Here is a 22,057-nt window from a genome sequence, read left to right on the forward strand (position 1 = left end):
TGGAACACACAAAAACCAATATAGAGGAGGTTTCCTGTAAGAGGAGGGAATGAGGGAGCCTCTTACAGCAGGCTTGTGAGCCTGATGTGTCTGACATGGAGATTTATGTCATACCTGCCCAGGGATTACATCTGTGTGCACTTACTCAGGCCCAGACACATCCCCTCCACACCACACAAATCTGCTACTGGACTACTGGATGCAGGGGATGACATGGTCACTACAATGTTCAAGTCTGTGTGTGTGTGTGTGTGGGGGGGGGGGGGGGGGGTGAATGGGTTTCAAAATGTTGTTTGTGTGTGTGTGTGTGTTTGTGTTTGTGTTTGTTATGTCATCTAGTCTCCCTGGTCCCAGCATTGGCAATTAAGTCACATCTCCATAGTAACTCCAGATCCCGGGTGCATTATGGCTCATTGAACAGGTAATGCCTCTACTCCACAACAGAAAAGCACAAGATGTAGTGTTTTGCGTGCATTTGTGCCTGAGTGTGTGTGCGTGTGTGTGCATGCGGCGTGCGTCCATCCAGAAAGCAGCAGGAACCTATCAGAAGTCTCTGGTGTCTGCTGTGTTTGAATAGTTGTGTTCCTGTTACCTGTGGTTGTGTCCAGTCATGGAGACAGGTCCAGCTTTATGGGCGGGCCTTATGGGGCCTTGCCCGCCCTACTGTGCCGCCTTGCCCATCCAAATGCAAATATTGATAATTTATTTGACAGAGACACGCGCGGACAGAAAGACGCATCAATCTCAGTTAAAGCATCCGAGCGAGCGAAACAGCGCCCCTCTGTCTCAGTATGTGTAGACCCTGTATCTGATTCTGTCTGGACCTAAAGAGTATGGCATGTCATACTATTTCTGGCCAGATAGCATCAGATACATGGGCTACATACAGAGGGGCGCTGTTTTGCTCGCTCTGATGCTTCCTCCGGTGACATAGCAGAGAGGAAGAGGTTGAAGCGAGAGGGCTCACTCTCGCCAAAATCTGTACAGAATAAGACAATGCGTTTTTATGGACATAATATGCAGACCTAACCCTTCGTGTACACTAGCATGTGATGCCACGCGGTGAAACACTGATTCACATTCATTTTCAATGGAAGGAAAGCGGTGAGAAGCGGAGTGGGCGGAGGACCGTTGGGCGGCGCAAACGTGGCGTGAGAGGCGGTGAAAAGTTCTGCATTTCCCAACTTTCTGCAAATCACCAGCAGCGACCGCTGGGCGATGACCAATCATATTGAGTGGTTCCCATGATGAATTTGACATTAGGTACCCAACGCTGGAGACTTTCTTCAGCAAAGATGGCTGACAAAAATACAAAGATGGAAGTAACGTCATAAGGAATCATGCAAAACGTACAGTTGAGAGGAATATGTTAATGTAAAGAGACAAACGATTATGCATATGTTTTTGTCATAAAGTTAATTTACGAAAATCACTATTTAACAAGCTAGCTGACTAGCTAACATTAGCCAGCTAGATTTACGGGCATTGTGACATGAGTTGACATTTTAATTTGTGTTGTTTAATGTTTTAGGGACTCCTGAGAACAAGCAAACCAGGCTGTCGGCTTGTGAAACAGTGGATGTAAAGAATCTAGCTAGTTAAAGCATTTACTGCAAATTGAATGTACAATTTTGTAAGCTTGCCTTGCTGATATTTCCCATGCAATGCAGCTGAAGTAACGTAGTTAGCTAACTATTTTCTTGCTTATTGTGTAGTGGAGGATAAAAATACCTGTATGCCTATGGATGTGTAGCTAGCTATGTAGCCAATCTGTGTATGGACCCTAAAACATTTGGTATAAATATTATTTCAGAACCTAGCTATGAACCTCAGCTATCGACTTCAAAACAGTCTGAATGGCATTAATGAAGCCTATGGATTGAGTAGAATATAATATAACTTTATTGTGCCAAGGATGCAAGTCGTATATACATGTAGTTATTACCAAGCATGAGATCCCCACATTGTAGCCTGTACATTTAATATTTTCACTGATCATGTACTCTACCTTGGCAAATAAAGGTGCGGTTCAGGTATGAATGTCTGTGAGACATTCTTTTTCAGTCATATCCAATACCAGGAGTATCAAACTCCAGTCTTTTGAATGATGCTGTGTCTGCATGTATGTATTAAAATTATACACTTCAACAGTGTTTACCAATCCTGGACCTGGGACATCAATGGTTACACATTGTAACTATGCAATAGACTAGAAACATGATTTAACTTGTTAAAGGCTGATTTGTAATTTATATATACAGAAACTGAATTTTTAAAAACAGTACACTACACTTCCCATGCATCATGTAAATACTCTAAAACCGGTTCATCTCAATATCTAATATCCTTAATCTGCACTGACCTGAGGACACAGGATAGGTGTAGTATTTCAGCAAATGATAGACTTAATTTCAACCAGTAGAGAATGTGAAATGCTTTATTGAAAGAAGTTCATTATCCAAGTGTTATAAATACATAATACATGCATTGTAAATATTACAATTGTAATATTATATTATAAATACATGTTCAATCTGTACTTCAATGCACATCTGTAAAGCATCTCTTTAATAATACTTCCTGTTGACCCGACCAAGTGACCTCTCACCACTGATCATGCTGTGCCCTCTATGTTTTTTTCCCACCTTTATTTAACTAGGCAAGTCAGTTAAGAACAAATTCTTATTTACAATGACGGCCTACACCGGCCAAACCCGGAAGACGCTGGGCCAAATGTGCGCTGCCCTATGGGACTCCCAATCACGGCCGGTTGTGATAAAGCCTGGAATCTAGACCTATCTGCTGCCTTTGATATTGTGAACCATCAGATCCTCCTCTCCACCCACTCCGAGTTGGGCATCTCCGGCGCTTCTCACTCTTGGATTGCGTCCTACCTGACAGGTCGCTCCTACCAGGTGGCGTGGCGAGAATCTGTCTCCGCACCACGTGCTCTCACCACTGGTGTCCCCCAGGGCTCAGTTCTAGGCCCTCTCCTATTCTCACCAAGTCACTTGGCTCTGTCATATCCTCACATGGTCTCTCCTATCATTGCTACGCAGACGACACACAATTAATTTTCTCCTTTCCCCCTTCTGATAACCAGGTGGCGAATCGCATCTCTGCATGTCTGGCAGACATATCAGTGTGGATGTCGGATCACCACCTCAAGCTGAACCTCGGCAAGACGGAGCTGCTCTTCCTCCCTGGGAAGGACTGCCCGCTCCATTGTGTCCTCCTCCCAGAGTGCAAAGAACCTTGGCGTGACCCTGGACAACACCCTGTCGTTCTCCGCTAACATCAAAGCGGTGACCCGATCCTGCAGGTTCATGCTCTACAACATTCGCAGAGTACGACCCTACCTTACACAGAAAGCGGCACAGGTCCTAATCCAGGCACTTGTGTTGTGTATTGTCATCTCCCGTCTGGATTACTGCAACTCGCTGTTGGCTGGGCTCCCTGCCTGTGTCATTAAACCCCTACAACTTATCCAGAACGCTGCAGCCCGTCTGGTGTTCAACCTTCCCAAGTTCTCGCATGTCACCCCGCTCCTCCACACACTCCACTGGCTTCCAGTTGAGGCTCGCATCTACTACAAGACCATGGTGCTTGCCTACGGAGCTATGAGGGGAACGGCACCTCCTTACCTTCAGGCTCTGATCAGACCCTACACCCAAACGAGGGCACTACCTCTGGCCTGCTAGCCCCCCTACCTCTATGGAAGCACAGTTCCCGCTCAGCCCAATCAAAGCTATTCGCTGCTCTGGCACCCCAATGGTGGAACAAGCTCCTCCACGACGCCAGGACAGCGGAGTCACTGACCACCTTCCGGAGACACTTGAAACCCTGGAATAGTATAAAAGTAATCCTTCTACCAGCCCCCCCCCCCCCATAAAAAAAAGTGGTTGTCCCACTGGCTATCATAAGTTGAATGCACCAATTTGTATGTCGCGTCTGCTAAATGACGTAAATGTAAATGTAAATTAATCGAACCAGGGGGTCTGTAGTGACGCCTCAAGCACTGAGATGCAGTGCCTTAGACTGCTGCGCCACTCGGGAGCCCAAGTTCAGATGTGGGAGGGGTTCACAGACACAGCAGATATAACCTAGAGGATTTAGGGAGAAGGGGGGAGAGGGATGAAGTGAAGGAGAGTGACTGTTATTGAGAAAATAAGGTAGTTAAATAGACTGTGTGTGTGGCCTCACCTGGTGTCCACACTAAGTGGCTGCAAAGTACTTTATACTGAAAAACATGCACAGACACACGAGGACAAACAATATAGTGTAGTTATAGAAATAATGAAATGTCTTACTATTCTCCATGGTTGGTCCTCTTGCCTATTCGTTGAATGTGGAAGGAGACACAGTTATACATCAGATCCTGCTTACTGTACAACACAGTCCATCAATCAGATTGATACACGAGTGTGTGGGTTATAGGTTGTCTAATTGTTCTAAATTTTTTCAATATGGGTGACTCTTAAAAGAGCCTTTTTGTTTTTGTACAGACATCACACCCAAACAGCACCCTCACCTGAGAAGTAGAAATCAAAGGGAGAGAAACTGGGAGTTGGATAACTGCAGTTGACATAGCTAAGTAAATGGAAGAATACTCTTATTGCAATGTGGATGGCTCTTAAAAGAGCCTTTGGTTGTGCATAGTGTAGTCTATGGTGTTGCCAGGGAACAGCACCCTCTTCGAAGAAGTAGGAGGTGAAGGTGTCCAGCACACGGATTGCTTCCCGTGCTGCGTTGTTGGCACCCATCCTTGAAACATGCTGAAGAGCAGCAGACCTCTCCTCTGGCACACGGCGGTGAGCTGCAGATCACCCCCTGGGCCCAGATTCACAAAACCTTCTTAAGAAGAAATGTATTCTTAACTGGCATTTTTTTCCGTAACTATAGACTAAAGAAGAGAATTAGGCAAAGTTGCTATTCCTCAAAGATTCTTGGAAATGTTCTTGCACTATTTCTTATGTTTCTCCTTAAGCAAAAAGTTAAGAAGAAATTAGATTCTTGAAAATAAAGTTATTGGAAATGTTCTTAATTCCAAGACAGCTAAACCCTTGTGTTAAACTCAGGGCAGTGAGAGAAGAAGCTAATGAACACAATTCAACATATTTAATGAACTCACAAACTTCATCTGAAAGTTTCAGTATTTATTATTTTAAACCCAAGAACATGTTTTAGAACAGTGATCTCATTACAGAATATGCTTACATGATTGCCATTGCTAGCTAAATAGCTAGCTAAAATGTAAGAAGATATTTGAGAAGCTCGTAAGAAAATTATAAAATCTTAAGATATTTTTGAGGAATTGCACTTATGAACAATCTTCTTCTTAAGATCTTCTTCAGTTTTTGCGTAAGAAGTGTTTTGTGAATCTGGGCCCTGGTCCTCGTGTCCATCCTCATGAAGTTATGCAGGACACAGGTAGCCTTCACACGCCTGAATTCCCCCAGGAGGCAGTCCCAGATGGCCCTGGTCACCCAACTTTGCAGTGCCCTACACTGTAACTGTAGGCAATCGATTTGAAGGAATCTCCAGTTGCAAGGTACAGTGGGGAGAACAAGTATTTGATACCCTGCCGATTTTGCAGGTTTTCCTACTTACAAAGCATTTAGAGGTCTGTAATTTTTTATCATAGGTACACTTCAACTGTGAGAGACGGAATCTAAAACAAAAATCCAGAAAATCACATTGTATGATTTTTAAGTAATTAATTTGCATTTTATTGCATGACATAAGTATTTGATACATCAGAAAAGCTGAACTTAATATTTGGTACAGAAACCTTTGTTTGCAATTACAGAGATCATACGTTTCCTGTAGGTCTTGACCAGGTTTGCACACACTGCAGCAGGGATTTTGGCACACTCCTCCATACAGACCTTCTCCAGATCCTTCAGGTTTCGGGGCTGTCGCTGGGCAATATGGACTTTCAGCTCCCTCCAAATATTTTCTATTGGGTTCAGGTCTGGAGACTGGCTAGGCCACTCCAGGACCTTGAGATGCTTCTTACGGAGCCACTCCTTAGTTGCCCTGGCTGTGTGTTTCGGGTCGTTGTCATGCTGGAAGACCCAGCCACGACCCATCTTCAATGCTCTTACTGAGGGAAGGAGGTTGTTGGCCAAGATCTCGCGATACATGGCCCCATCCATCCTCCCCTCAATACGGTGCAGTCGTCCTGTCCCCTTTGCAGAAAAGCATCCCCAAAGAATGATGTTTCCACCTCCATGCTTCACGGTTGGGATGGTGTTCTTGGGGTTGTACTCATCCTTCTTCTTTCTCCAAACACGGCGAGTGGAGTTTAGACCAAAAAGCTCTATTTTTGTCTCATCAGACCACATGACCTTCTCCCATTCCTCCTCTGGATCATCCAGATGGTCATTGGCAAACTTCAGACGGGCCTGGACATGCGCTGGCTTGAGCAGGGGGACCTTGCGTGCGCTGCAGGATTTTAATCCATGACGGCGTAGTGTGTTGCTAATGGTTTTCTTTGAGACTGTGGTCCCAGCTCTCTTCAGGTCATTGACCAGGTCCTGCCGTGTAGTTCTGGGCTGATCCCTGACCTTCCTCATGATCATTGATGCCCCACAAGGTGAGATCTTGCATGGAGCCCCAGACCGAGGTTGATTGACCGTCATCTTGAACTTCTTCCATTTTCTAATAATTGCGCCAGCAGTTGTTGCCTTCTCACCAAGCTGCTTGCCTATTGTCCTGTAGCCCATCCCAGCCTTGTGCAGGTCTACAATTTTATCCCTGATGTCCTTACACAGCTCTCTGGTCTTGGCCATTGTGGAGAGGTTGGAGTCTGTTTGATTGAGTGTGTGGACAGGTGTCTTTTATACAGGTAACGAGTTCAAACAGGTGCAGTTAATACAGGTAATGAGTGGAGAACAGGAGGGCTTCTTCAAGAAAAACGAACAGGTCTGTGAGAGCCGGAAATCTTACTGGTTGGTAGGTGATCAAATACTTATGTCATGCAATAAAATACAAATTAATTACTTAAAAATCATACAATGTGATTTTCTGGATTTTTTCCGTCTCTCACAGTTGAAGTGTACCTATGATAAAAATTACAGACCTCTACATGCTTTGTAAGTAGGAAAACCTGCAAAATCGGCAGTGTATCAAATACTTGTTCTCCCCACTGCATCTGTAGGAATATGGAAGATATTGTAATTATTAGACTTTTACATCAGAAGGTCATTGTGGATTACTGAAGTATAATATCTCTTTAAACAAATCATGATAACATTGGATAGATAGATGCATGTGCACACACATGCATGTATAGCATGTGACAACAGCAGGATCAGATCAAGGATAGCATCACAAATGAATACATAAATACCACTTGAAGCTTGATGATGAGTTGATCATTTGAATCAGCTGTGTAGTGCTAAGGCAAAAACAAAAATGTGCACCCCTTTGAGTCCCCAGGACTGAGAACCACTGCTCTTCATTAGGACCTCTTCATCTGCAGAAAGGCTTTCACAACTCTCTGTATCTGAGGACGTTAAACATCACAAGAAACCAAGTTCATTATACTCAAATTAGACAGCACTGAATATTATGTTACTATTATCTCCGTCCTCACTTCTAGGGACTGGAACTACACAAAAGTACCTGCCCTATCCAGAATAGTCTACTCTCTCACTTTGACAGTTGGGGTTGCCCTTTCCTCCTCCATGGCTGTTAGCTAGCTACCTTCAAATGCATTTGGAGTTTGTTTTTTACAATGATAAATACATCAAGATAGCTAGCTAATATTAAGTTAGGTAACTGGTGATATTTAATTAACTTAGCTAGCTATACAGTATGTAAAGTTGGCTAGATAGCTAGCTAGCTACGTTAGCAGCTCATTTGAATTAGCCTGCACTGTAGCTAGTTAGCTAATAATACATTTTTTTTTTACATTTTCAAAATGTATTTACTTACTTGAATAGGTACTCCCAGCCATGTGGAAGATTGGAAACAGGGCAGCAAAGTTTGTTTGTCACCAGAGCGGTTTAGAGCATATTACTATTTACCTGTGAATAAATTCATGAAATGGAGAATGGATTAAACTATTTACCCATTTAATAACCCGACCTTCATACAAACTTGCTATGCTGAATTCTTCACGAACGTGCTGCTATTCTTGACTCCTATAGGTATCGGGGACATGAGAATCTCGTCATTATATACTGATTTCTGGTTTCAGCCTCTTGCGAATTGAAAAATAAAGTTAGCGGGTGCACAGTGCACTTTTAGGATTGTAAAGTAAATTGATGTTTTGCCAAAATTATATAATTACTCCTGTATAAATAAAATAATTCAAAATACTTCACCAGGGAGCATGACTTAGCCACAGAGGATCATTAGCTTCTTACATTTTTTTTGCTGTGGATTGTTTCAAATCATAATCGTGTACACCTATGCAAATTTGGGAAGGCCGCAATTTGGGTAGTGCTCGTGGCAATAGGTCTAGCTGATTGAGTTGTGGCTGTCAGTGATAAGCATCTAAAATATGTGTGAAGATAATGTGTCTTGTGTATAGTTTACAATGTTGCAATAAGAAAGGGATGGGTGTGTGGCGAAGATATGGCGTGTCTCTCTCCAGAATCCTCAGCTGTCTCCCGCCAATTCTTGCACATTCATTTTTTTTATTTTTTTTATTTCACCTTTATTTAACCAGGTAAGCCAGTTGAGAACAAGTTCTCATTTACAACTGCGACCTGGCCAAGATAAAGCAAAGCAATGCCATAAAAACAATAACAACACAGAGTTACATATGGGATAAACAAAACGTACAGTCAAAAACACAATAGAAAATCTATATACAGTGTGTGCAAATGTAACAAGTTATGGAGGTAAGGCAATAAATAGGCCATAGTGCAAAATAATTACAATTTAGTATTAACACTGGAGTGATAGATGTGCAAAAGATGATGTGCAAATAGAGATACTGGGGTGCAAATGAGCAAAATAAATAACAATATGGGGATGAGGTAGTTGGGTGGACTAATTACAGAGTGTGTACAATGATCGGTAAGCTGCTCTGACAACTGATGCTTAAAGTTAGTGAGGGAGATAAGAGTCTCCAGCTTCAGAGATTTTTGCAGTTCGTTCCAGTCATTGGCAGCAGAGAACTGGAAGGAATGGCAACACCAAAGGAGGTGTTGGCTTTGGGGATGACCAGTGAGATATAACTGCTGGAGCGCATACTACGGGTGGGTGTTGCTATGGTGACCAATGAGCTAAAATAAGGCGGGGATTTGCCTAGCAGTGATTTATAGATGACCTGGAGCCAGTGAGTTTGGCGACGAATATGTAGTGAGGGCCAGCCAACGAGAGCGTACAGGTCACAATGGTGGGTAGTATATGGGGCTTTGGTGACTAAACGGATGCCACTGTGATAGACTACATCCAATTTGCTGAGTAGAGTGTTGGAGGCTTTTTTTAAAATTACATCGCCGAAGTCAAGGATCGGCAGGATAGTCAGTTTTACGAGGGCATGTTTGACAGCATGAGTAAAGGAAGCTTTGTTGCGAAATAGGAAGCCAATTCTAGATTTAACTTTGGATTGGAGATGCTTAATGTGAGTCTGGAAGGAGAGTTTCCGGTCTAACCAGACACCTAGGTATTTGTAGTTGTCCACATATTCTAAGTCAGACCCGCCGAGAGTAGTGATTCTAGTCGGGCGGGCGGGTGCAAGCAGCATTCGATTGAAGAGCATGCATTTAGTTTTACTAGTGTTTAAGAGCAGTTGGAGGATACGGAAGGAGTGTTGTATGGCATTGAAGTTCGTTTGGAGGTTTGTTAACACAGTGTCCAATGAAGGGCCAGATGTATACAAAATGGTGTCGTCTGCGTAGAGGTGGATCTGAGAGTCACCAGCAGCAAGAGCGACATTATTGATATACACTGTGATATACATTGTTTCATTGTGTGAATTATTTGTTCTTTGATTGCTTATATTTACATACAGTACCAGTCAAAAGTTTGGACACACCTACTCATTCAAGCGTGTGCAAAGCTGTCATCAAGGCAAAGGGAGGCTATGTGAAGAATCTCAAATATAAAATATATTTTGATTTGTTTAACACTTTTTTGGTTACTACATGATTCCATATGTGTTATTTCATAGTTTTGATGTCTTCACTATTATTCTACAATGTAAATTTTTTAAATAAATTAAGAAAAACCCTTGAATGAGTAGGTGTGTCCAAACTTTTGACTGGTAGTGTATGTCACCTGTAGGCCTAGTAAATGACCATTATTCCCCCATCATTTACATTAATTTCTGTATGAATTACAGTCATTTACCATTCTCATTCTCGGACTGGAAACGTTGTTTGTGGAGTTTACAACCTGCTACACTTGTGAGAAACAAGTTTTGGTTTATTTCATAACCATTACGAGTTTTGTTAATTTTTTTATTGTCTTTTGTTTGGAGTGCTCCATGTGCGCAATGAGCACGTGTCTGGTTTCTCAGTCCTGATAACGTTGAGGGAGCGCGCCTGAGCACGCACAGATGTAGGCTTACCTGGCCTGCTGCGTGCACATTTCTGATTGTCATAACTCATCACGTCCACCACTAATAAGCTAAGCTTCTCAGTAATGTTTTCTTCACCTCACACAGTAAGTCAACAAAGTCCGTTTTTTAAACATCCATTGGCAATTATAGTTCCTCAGTATTTGAACAATCTTTCCAACACTCCTGGCCTCGATAATCTCCAAGCCTCGGTGTGAAGGAGCAAAATATCATGATCTGATGATTCCATATATCCAGTGAAAACTTCATAAAAAACAGTGGTCTGTCCCAAGCTCACTGGCAAGGGAAACTCAGAGGGCCCAGAATAGGCTAGTTGATACAATGTTGCAAGTTCGCTATAGAGCCCCACAGTGGAGGTGTCATAATACCATAATAATAATACCATAAAACCTAGTGGTCAAACAGGGAAATGGTTCCAATCGTTTTTCCACCATTCATTTTTCCCGTAGGGGATTTTAGAAACACGTAAAATAAGGGCTGTGTTTCGTGTAGGCTTACACTGGCGTGACGTTTTGATAACCATGTAAATCTCTCTCGGACAAGGTGACTTATCAATATATTCGGCACTATTTACTCTGATTCGAAAATGCCAATTAGAATCAAAGTAGACAGCCATTAATACAGTGGGGGGGGAAAGTATTTAGTCAGCCACCAATTGTGCAAGTTCTCCCACTTAAAAAGATGAGAGAGGCCTGTAATTTTCATCATAGGTACACATCAACTATGACAGACAAAATGAGCATTTTTCTTTTCCAGAAAATCACATTGTAGGATTTTTAATGAATTTATTTGCAAATTATGGTGGAAAATAAGTATTTGGTCAATAACAAAAGTTTCTCAATACTTTGTTATATACCCTTTGTTGGCAATGACACAGGTCAAACGTTTTCTGTAAGTCTTCACAAGGTTTTCACACACTGTTGCTGGTATTTTGGCCCATTCCTCCATGCAGATCTCCTCTAGAGCAGTGATGTTTTGGGGCTGTCGCTGGGCAACACGGACTTTCAACTCCCTCCAAAGATTTTCTATGGGGTTGAGATCTGGAGACTGGCTAGGCCACTCCAGGACCTTGAAATGCTTCTTACGAAGCCACTCCTTCGTTGCCCGGGCGGTGTGTTTGGGATCATTGTCATGCTGAAAGACCCAGCCACGTTTCATCTTCAATGCCCTTGCTGATGGAAGGAGGTTTTCACTCAAAATCTCACGATACATGGCCCCATTCATTCTTTCCTTTACACGGATCAGTCGTCCTGGTCCCTTTGCAGAAAAACAGCCCCAAAGCATGATGTTTCCACCCCCATGCTTCACAGTAGGTATGGTGTTCTTTGGATGCAACTCAGCATTCTTTGTCCTCCAAACAGTTGAGTTTTTACCAAAAAGTTATATTTTGGTTTCATCTGACCATGTGACACCTCTTCTGGATCATCCAAATGCACTCTAGCAAACTTCAGACGGGCCTGGACATGTACTGGCTTAAGCAGGGGGACACGTCTTGCACTGCAGGATTTGAGTCCCTGGCGGCGTAGTGGACAGAGGAGCCTCTTAAAGAAGAAGTTACAGGTCTGTGAGAGCCAGAAATCTTGCTTGTTTGTAGGTGACCAAATACTTATTTTCCACCATAATTTGCAAATAAATTCATTAAAAATCCTACAATGTGATTTTCTGGATTTTTTCCCCTCAATTTGTCTGTCATAGTTGACGTGTACCTATGATGAAAATTACAGGCCTCTCTCATCTTTTTAAGTGGGAGAACTTGCACAATTGGTGGCTGACTAAATACTTTTTTTCCCCACTGTATGTGTTTCTAAAATCCCCTATGGGAAAATCAATGGTGGAAAAACGATTGGAACCATTCCCCTGTTTGACCTCTAGGTTTTATGGTTATTACGACTCATACTGTGGTACTCTATAGCGACAGCTTTAGGCTGGACCCAGTTAATTATTTGATACAATGTTGCACTTCACTAACAATAGCTCAAGTCAAGAGATAGAAAGGGAGGCAGACAGGTAGAATAGAGAGATGAATGTGATTGAAAGAACCAGATTTTTCATCAGGATATTTTCTACAGTTTTTTTGTCGGCTTTAGTCCTATGTATTTTACTTAGTTGAAGATGGAAGTTATAGGCTTACTGCTGCATTGGCTCATTTCTTTAGATGCCAATGTATCTCAGTGTATCAATGTGTCCATATGGCAGAGGCTGGTGCTCTCGCCTTAGTTGAATTTTAACTTTTCAATTTTTATCATTTTACTTCAGATTTGTATGATTAACCACATGACAATGATTTTGAGAAACCAAAATGTTATTATTGAAATGAAACTGTTCCACCAAAATATGCATATAAAAATAATCAACTGGCACACAGATCGGTAGAAATGCTAGAATAAATTGTAAGCTTCCTCAAACTTGAAACTCACAAGCTGCCTATGGTCTTTACTATAACGAATGCATAGGAGATCCCATGAAAAAATGTGCCCACCAATGGTAAGTCCAACTGATTCATTCTGGCGCCGGCCCTACATGGAGAAGGCCTCTGTACTCTAACATGTAGTCTACTCAGTGCTCCCACAGCTGAATGAGAAGGAAAGGGGATACCTAGTCAGTTTCACAGCTGAATGCATTGCATGTGTCTTACACATTTAACCCAACCCCTCTGAATCAGAGAGGTGCGGTGGGCTGCCTTAATCAACATACACGTCATCGGCACCTGGGAAGCAGTTGTTTTGGGTTGATTTCCTTGCTCCTCAAGGGCAGAACGGCAGATTTTTCCACCTTGCCAGCTCGGGGATTCGAACAAGCAACCTTTCGGTTACTGTCCCAACGCTCTAACTGCTAGGCTACCTGCCTGGGACATGCATCATCAAACAGAAAGCCCCAGAGAGAGCCACTCCAGTGTTTTGGTATGGGAAGTGAAGGAGAGGGGGAAGAAAGGGAGACCGAGAGAGAGAGAGGAGAAAGAGGGAAAGAGGGAGACACAGTGGGCCTTTCACAGTGGGCCTTTCTGATACACAATTGCTCAGATAGCAGGAAGCAAGAAATTCTGTAGAAGAGTCAAATTGAAGCTTTAGAATGAGTGTACATGGCACTCCTATGGGGAAGACCTGAGGGATTCCTGGAGGATATACTGTAGGGAAGACTGGAGTAGAGATGAAAGAAAGAAAGGGGGGTTGAGAATTCAGACGCACAGGGCAGGGATCGTCTTATAGGTAGGGCTGTGACGATGAAGACATTTTTTTGTAATGATTCGTTCTGATACACCAAGGTTGAAATAAACACTTCACATCATAAAATATAATATTGTCCTACAAAGAGGAAATTGTCTGCAGTCTTGTGCAGGTTGCACAAACACACAAGGACAGACATATTCTATTTATTTCTAGGCTCTGTATTCATTTCTATGATTACAGTCACACAACATGGACCCATCCTAGGTTCCCTGGTCAGCGTCCACATGTCATCATCCTATCCGCCTGCTCCTCAACTTGTGGACAGGCGAGCGAAGCTGCGATTTGTTTTTAATCCCCGTTTTTATAAATATAGTAAGGGCTATTATTAGCAGGCATCGCCAAATCCTAATGTCAGGCCCTGTTGCATCTTGGGAGCTGCATTGAGTTGGAGGCGGTGACCTGAGGACATGGTGACCCAGATGACTGAGCCGCCAGAATGATCACCCCAGGGCCTACGGAGCACGCCACCGCAGACTGTGTTGCCTTAGAAATGCTCCTAATGATCTCATCTTATTCCGACATACCAGATTTTCGGAGTGCTGATATCTAATAATGGGAATGGGGCTGAGCTCTGCGTCCTATGTGACATTCTTACATTCTGAATAACACATTCCATGAACTCTGCACTGCTAGCTCCAATCTAGCCTCACACAACAGATACAGTGGGGAGAACAAGTATTTGATACACTGCCGATTTTGCAGGTTTTCCTACTTACAAAGCATGTAGAGGTCTGGAATTTTTATCATAGGTACACTTCAACTGTGAGAGACGGAATCAAAAAAAATAATCAAAAATACAGAAAATCACATTGTATGATTTTTAAGTAAATAATTTGCATTTTATTGCATGACATAAGTATTTGATACATCAGAAAAGCAGAACTTAATATTTGGTACAGAAACCTTTGTTTGCAATTACAGAGATCATACGTTTCCTGTAGGTCTTGACCAGATTTGCACACACTGCAGCAGGGATTTTGGCCCACTCCTCCATACAGACCTTCTCCAGATCCTTCAGGTTTCGGGGCTGTCGCTGGGCAATACGGACTTTCAGCTCCCTCTATTGGGTTCAGGTCTGGAGACTGGCTAGGCCACTCCAGGACCTTGAGATGCTTCTTACGGAGCCACTGCTTAGTTGCCCTGGCTGTATGTATCAGGTCGTTGTCACGCTGGAAGACCCAGCCACGACCCATCTTCAATGCTCTTACTGAGGGAAGGAGGTTGTTGGCCAAGATCTCGCGATACATGGCCCCATCCATCCTCCCCTCAATATGGTGCAGTCGTCCTGTCCCCTTTGCAGAAAAGCATCCCCAAAGAATGATGTTTCCACCTCCATGCTTCACGGTTGGGATGGTGTTCTTGGGGTTGTACTCATCCTTCTTCTTCCTCCAAACATGGCGAGTGGAGTTTAGACCAAAAAGCTCTATTTTTGTCTCATCAGACCACTTGACCTTCTCCCATTCCTCCTCTGGATCATCCAGATGGTCATTGGCAAACTTCAGACGGGCCAGGACATGCGCTGGCTTGAGCAGGGGGACCTTGCGTGCGCTGCAGGATTTTAATCCATGACGGCGTAGTGTGTTACTAATGGTTTTCTTTGAGACTGTGGTCCCAGCTCTCTTCAGGTCATTGACCAGGTCCTGCCGTGTAGTTCTGGGCTGATCCCTCACCTTCCTTATGATCATTGATGCCCCACGAGGTGAGATTTTGCATGGAGCCCCAGACCGAGGGTGATTGACTGTCATCTTGAACTTCTTCCATTTTCTAATAATTGTGCCAACAGTTGTTGCCTTCTCACCAAGCTGCTTGCCTATTGTCCTGTAGCCCATCCCAGCCTTGTGCAGGTCTACAGTTTTATCCCTGATGTCCTTACACAGCTCTCTGGTCGTGGCCATTGTAGAGAGGTTGGAGTCTGTTTGATTGAGTGTGTGGACAGGTGTCTTTTATACAGGTAACGAGTTCAAACAGGTGCAGTTAATATAGGTAATGAGTGGAGAACAGGAGGGCTTCTTAAAGAAAAACGAACAGGTCTGTGAGAGCCGGAATTGTTACTGGTTGGTAGGTGATGAAATACTTATGTCATGCAATAAAATGCAAATTAATTACTTAAAAATCATACAATGTGATTTTCTGTATTTTTGTTTTAGATTCCGTCTCTCACCGTTGAAGTGTACCTATGATAAAAATTACAGACCTCTACATGCTTTGTAAGTAGGAAAACCTGCAAAATCGGCATTGTATCAAATACTTGTTCTCCCCACTGTATATCCACATATACATAATGGAAATCAAGATATATTTGTATGTGAATGTCTTGGCATGGGATGCATTAGCTCCCTTGTTAACATTTTTGTTGGCGGCCCACTCTTTTATGGTATACGCACCTAACAGAGTGATTTTAACTCTTAACAATACTCTCTCGTTCCATCCCAGGATATGACCTCTCCAGCATTACTACTGAGGAGGGTGCCGGGTGGGAGAGTCGGAGGCTACTAGAGTCCTGGGACAACGAGACAGACCCTCTGTTGGACCCCTCGTCCAAAAACTGCACTGAGCCAGGTAGGTCCCGCTATGGAAGTTGTGATTTATGTTTTGGTTGCCAGGTTGGTGAAACTATTAGCCAAAAGGTAAGGTTGCCAGAATGTCTTGTCCTAAGACTTAAAAAGGCGGGGAAGGTTACACGGTGGGCAAGTCTGATTTCCCACACGCGCAGGCCTGCGCGCACACACACACACACACGACCATCTCCTATTCCCACAATAACAAAGTGTATGTTTACAGAGATATGCCTGCTATATTGCATCCTGTGTTGTCCTGCAGTGGCTGAAATGTGTTTGGTGTAGTTTTCCCCCTCTCTGTAAAACCAATTGCTCAGATAGCAGGAAGCAAGAGATTCTGTAGAAGAGTCAAATTGAAGCTTTAGAATGAGTGTACATGGCACTCCTATGGGGAAACCTGAGGGATTCCTGGAGGATATACTGTAGGGAAGACTGGAGTAGAGATGAAAGAAAGAAAGAAAGAAAGAAAGGGGGGTTGAGAATTCAGACGCACAGGGCAGGGATAGTCTTATAGGTAGGGCTGTGACGATGAAGACATTTTTTTTTTTAAGATTCATTGTCATGCAAATTACCATGGGTAATGTCATAATTCTAATGTTTGTTGAAAAATGTTTTGAGCTTGTAATGCATTATAATGCACATTTAAACATTTGCTACAACATACCTAATGAATAAAACACAGGGGTGACACCCCTATCTCAAAAATGAATGGTTTTGACCACTTTTGAAAATGAAGCTGCTTGTAAACTTTTCCCACTTCATGTAAAAAATAAAAATGTCTATTGGGTAATCTATATCTACTTGAATATAACGTTGAATCCCCCCTTCTTCTAAAATGAATGTATTAAGATGATTTACTATAATCTTTTTAAGTTGTTCATAGTTGTCGGTTACACGATTATACAATAATTCTGCCAGCCCTATTTATACACATAGTTCTAATGGTATTATTGCTGTTTGAGCTTTGGTTTATTGCAGTCAACGCAGTCTGTGTGTATGGGGAGGGAGTTTTGTGTGTGTGTGTGAGTGCAGGTGTGTGTTTTGAGGATGTGCAGATATGTAAGCTGTATTCTAACGGCACTTCGTGTGTTTGCATTGCCCGTGGGTGGGTAGGTGTGTGGGTATGTTTTTTCTGTGGGTGTGTGTGTTTTTCTGGGCCCTTATGTGTTTTTCTGGGCCCTTGTGTGTGAGGGTTTTCCATGTGGAATCCTGGGGCTTTACGAGACTGCGTTCCTGCCAACCATTCTCTTGATCTCACTGTTAACACACCGCCTCCCAAAACTCGCCCTTCCTAGATACAACACACACACACACACACACACATACACACACACACACACACACAAACCAAACACACACCTAAGTTGAACGCACACAGACACACTCACTCACACACACACACAGACACAGATGCTCATACGCTCTAGCCAGCTCTTAACCCTACACTCTTAGAAAAACGGGTTCCAAAAGGGTTCTTCAGCTCTCCCCATAGGATAACCCCTTTGAATAACCCTTTTTGGTTCCAGGTAGAACTATTTTGGGTTCCATGTAGAACCTCTGGGGAAAGGGTTCTATATGGAACCCAAAATAGTTCTACCTGGAACCAAAAAGGGTTCTTCAAAGGATTCTCCTTTGGGGACAGCCGAAGTACCCTTTTAAGTTCTAGATGGCACCTTTTTCTAGGACTGTATTGCCTGCTCCCAAACCCTGCCCTCTCTGAGTGAGTTACAGTGGGGGGAAAAAGTATTTAGTCAGCCACCAATTGTGCAAGTTCTCCCACTTAAAAAGATGAGAGAGGCCTGTAATTTTCATCATAGGTACACGTCAACTATGACAGACAAAATGAGAAAAATCCAGAAAATCACATTGTATGATTTTTAATGAATTTATTTGCAAATTATGGTGGAAAATAAGTATTTGGTCAATAACAAAAGTTTCTCAATACTTTGTTATATACCCTTTGTTGGCAATGACACAGGTCAAACGTTTTCTGTAAGTCTTCACAAGGTTTTCACACACTGTTGCTGGTATTTTGGCCCATTCCTCCATGCAGATCTCCTCTAGAGCAGTGATGTTTTGGGGCTGTCGCTGGGCAACACGGACTTTCAACTCCCTCCAAAGATTTTCTATGGGGTTGAGATCTGGAGACTGGCTAGGCTACTCCAGGACCTTGAAATGCTTCTTACAAAGCCACTCCTTCGTTGCCCGGGCGGTGTGTTTGGGATCATTGTCATGCTGAAAGACCCAGCCACGTTTCATCTTCAATGCCCTTGCTGATGGAAGGAGGTTTTCACTCAAAATCTCACAATACATGGCCCCATTCATTCTTTCCTTTACACGGATCAGTCGTCCTGGTCCCTTTGCAGAAAAACAGCCTCAAAGCATGATGTTTCCACCCCCATTCTTCACAGTAGGTATGGTGTTCTTTGGATGCAACTCAGCATTCTTTGTCCTCCAAACACGACGAGTTGAGTTTTTACCAAAAAGTTATATTTTGGTTTCATCTGACCATATGACATTCTCCCAATCCTCTTCTGGATCATCCAAATGCACTCTAGCAAACTTCAGACGGGCCTGGACATGTACTGGCTTAAGCAGGGGGACACGTCTGGCACTGCAGGATTTGAGTCCCTGGCGGCGTAGTGTGTTACTGATGGTAGGCTTTGTTACTTTGGTCCCAGCTCTCTGCAGGTCAATCACTAGGTCCCCCCGTGTGGTTCTGGGATTTTTGCTCACCGTTCTTGTGATAATTTTGACCCCACGGGGTGAGATCTTGCGTGGAGCCCCAGATCGAGGGAGATTATCAGTGGTCTTGTATGTCTTCCATTTCCTAATAATTGCTCCCACAGTTGATTTCTTCAAACCAAGCTGCTTACCTATTGCAGATTTAGTCTTCCCAGCCTGGTGCAGGTCTACAATTTTGTTTCTGGTGTCCTTTGACAGCTCTTTGGTCTTGGCCATAGTGGAGTTTGGAGTGTGACTGTTTGAGGTTGTGGACAGGTGTCTTTTATACAGATAACAAGTTCAAACAGGTGCCATTAATACAGGTAACGAGTGGAGGACAGAGGAGCCTCTTAAAGAAGAAGTTACAGGTCTGTGAGAGCCAGAAATCTTGCTTGTTTGTAGGTGACCAAATACATATTTTCCACCATAATTTGCAAATAAATTCATTAAAAATCCTACAATGTGATTTTCTGGATTTTTTCCCCTCAATTTGTCTGTCATAGTTGACGTGTACCTATGATGAAAATTACAGGCCTCTCTCATCTTTTTAAGTGGGAAACTTGCACAATTGGTGGCTGACTAAATACTTTTTTCCCCGACTGTATATGGGAGTAATATTTAGACAGAAATACTTAATAGCCTGTTTTCCGCTTAATTGCTTTGCCTCCTGAAAGGCTGTAATTATTTTAATAGGGATTATTCCTGCTTTTCTGCACAAAAGAGCCTGTCTCATATCTCTCACTCCCTCTTGATTATTCTCCCCCCCTTCCACCCTTATCTCTCTCTCTCTCCTTTCCACTACTCATCCAATCCAACTTCCTTGCACATCTCTCAACTTGGGCCAGTAGACCAGGCTATGTACGCATACAAAGGGAGAGATCAGATATTCATCATCACAGATTAATGTGAGTGCCCATTCGCTTCATTAGTAATGATAAAACATTGACAATGATATCAGTTGGTTGCAATTTTAAATAAAATTTTCCAGAAACGACAGAACAAATAATGCAACAAATATTGTGGTCAAACTCAGATATACTAATTTTTTGACAAAATGTTTAAAAAAGGTACAATCTTCGTAAATGATATAATCGGTAGAACTGGTGTAGTTATGTCGCACATGCAGCTAACAAAAACATATGGAAACGTCTGCTCTACCCAAAATTACAACCAAATAATTGCAGCATTACCGCAAAAATGGAAGAGGAAAGTCGAGGGGGAAAAAGTAAGGAACTTGTCTGTCGGCCTTGCATTAAAGAACATCATTGGTTAAAGAAAACTGTGATGAATAAAAAAGTATACCAGTTTCTTTTAAGGACCAAAGGATTGACAGCCGTCCCATATTGTGACGGCCCTGAATATTTCTGAACCGTCTCAGTGCTTCTCCTTCTAATAGGGCGCTTCCCCTTTAATTCCCCATTAAATAGCCAGCATCAGCTGCGCAAAAAGAAAGTGGTGATTGAGACCTGAATGAGGATGTGTACTACCTTCAGTTCATGAAGCTTCGCCATTACGTTTGTTTTGTGGCCTTACAGTGTGTTTTGTGGCCTTAAAGCGAGCTTACCCAGGATTGGATCCACTCTGTGCGTCTGTGGATTACAACTCTCCGTTGGTTTTCGTGGCCTTTCCTCCGCTGGAGGGCTGTTGACGGATTGTCTGACTGACCGACTGACTACAACTTTTTGTATACGGTATTTCATTTGTTTGGGGTGATGTATACTGTGATTTATGTAGTTGTGAGGACGTATTATTCTTTGGGTAGTCTTTGATACGCTTTATAGTTGTGATACAAAATAAGTGTTATTTTGAGTGTATGAAAATACTGGTTTATGCTATGGACAAACGTTGCGGGACTAAGGTCACTTGAGTCACTGAACTTATTTACCGGGTTGGACTCTTTTTATGCCCGAGGTACAGGACATTTCTAAATGAACATAAGTGCATTGATTTGTTATATTGTTGTGTGTGGGTGTGTGTGATCATTTATGTTGTTAATACAACCACGCAAAAGAATACACTTGTTTGAAGTTCTTTCCAAGGTTTTAAGGGGTTTATGAAAAGTATATTTCCAGCTTGACTTTTACATAAGTCCTTTGTATTGGTGTGACTTGACGGACCAGATGGGACTCATTCCCTCCCAAACTAAAAGGAGAAACCCATGCTTTCTCTGGTAGGCACAACCTACCTGGCACCCCTATAAATAACCTCAAGTCAAAACCGTTACAATATACAGTGCCCTCCACTATTATTGGCACCCCTGTTTAAGATGTGGTCGAGGACTTCCAAAAATGCTCCTTTTTTTTAAACAACATAGAACCCAAATGCAAAAAAAGAGAAAAATCCAACCTTTTATTTAAGTACATAACTTTGGTGGTAAAAAATTTTTTCACACATTTAGAAAAAAAAAACTTGAAATCATGTGTCCCACAATTATTGGCACCCCTAACAATTCCGCTGAAAATTTTAATTGATTTTTAAAAAAAATATATTTTTCTGTAGTTGCTAAAGTTGGTCAGGGTATCTAGGAACTTTTAATTAGTAATTCATGACTTCCTGTTTCCCTGGGGTATAAATATGACGTGACACAGAGGCCTTAATTATCTTACCCATTTGTCAACATGGCAAAGACAAGAGAACACACCATTCAAGTAAGGCAGATTTGTGTCGACCTTCATAAGTCAGGCAATGGCTACAAGAAAATAGCCACTCGCCTTAACTTGCCCGTATCTACAGTCAGAGGAATCATTAAGAAGTTTAAAACAACTGGAACAGTGACAAACAAGGCTGGAAGAGGTCCCAAGTTTATCTTGCCACAACGCACAGTGAGGAGGATGGTAAGAGAAGTAAAAAAAAAGTCCTAAGCTCACTGTCACAGAATTGCATCAAAGAGTGGCATCTTGGGGTCACAAAGTCTCCAAAACAACCATCAGACGCTCTCTACATGCCAACAAGCTGTTTGGGAGGCATGCAAGGAAAAAGCCTTTTCTCACTAACACTCACAAACGTAA

The 22,057-nt window shown here is 42.6% G+C and overlaps 1 protein-coding gene across 1 annotated transcript in view; it reads left to right on the top strand.

Moving 5' to 3' along the window:
- The window catches only part of slc24a3 (solute carrier family 24 member 3), a 113,394-nt gene that overhangs the window by 47,904 nt on the left and 43,433 nt on the right, over positions 1 to 22,057 (top strand). The window contains exon 2 of the mRNA XM_084153396.1: positions 16,201 to 16,326. Coding sequence (XP_084009522.1) covers positions 16,201 to 16,326 — 126 coding nt within the window. The remainder of the gene's footprint in view (positions 1 to 16,200; positions 16,327 to 22,057) is intronic.

The sequence above is a fragment of the Coregonus lavaretus genome (genome assembly GCF_964263955.1).
Source record: "Coregonus lavaretus genome assembly, chromosome: 36".
Classification (NCBI taxonomy): Eukaryota; Metazoa; Chordata; class Actinopteri; order Salmoniformes; family Salmonidae; genus Coregonus; species Coregonus lavaretus.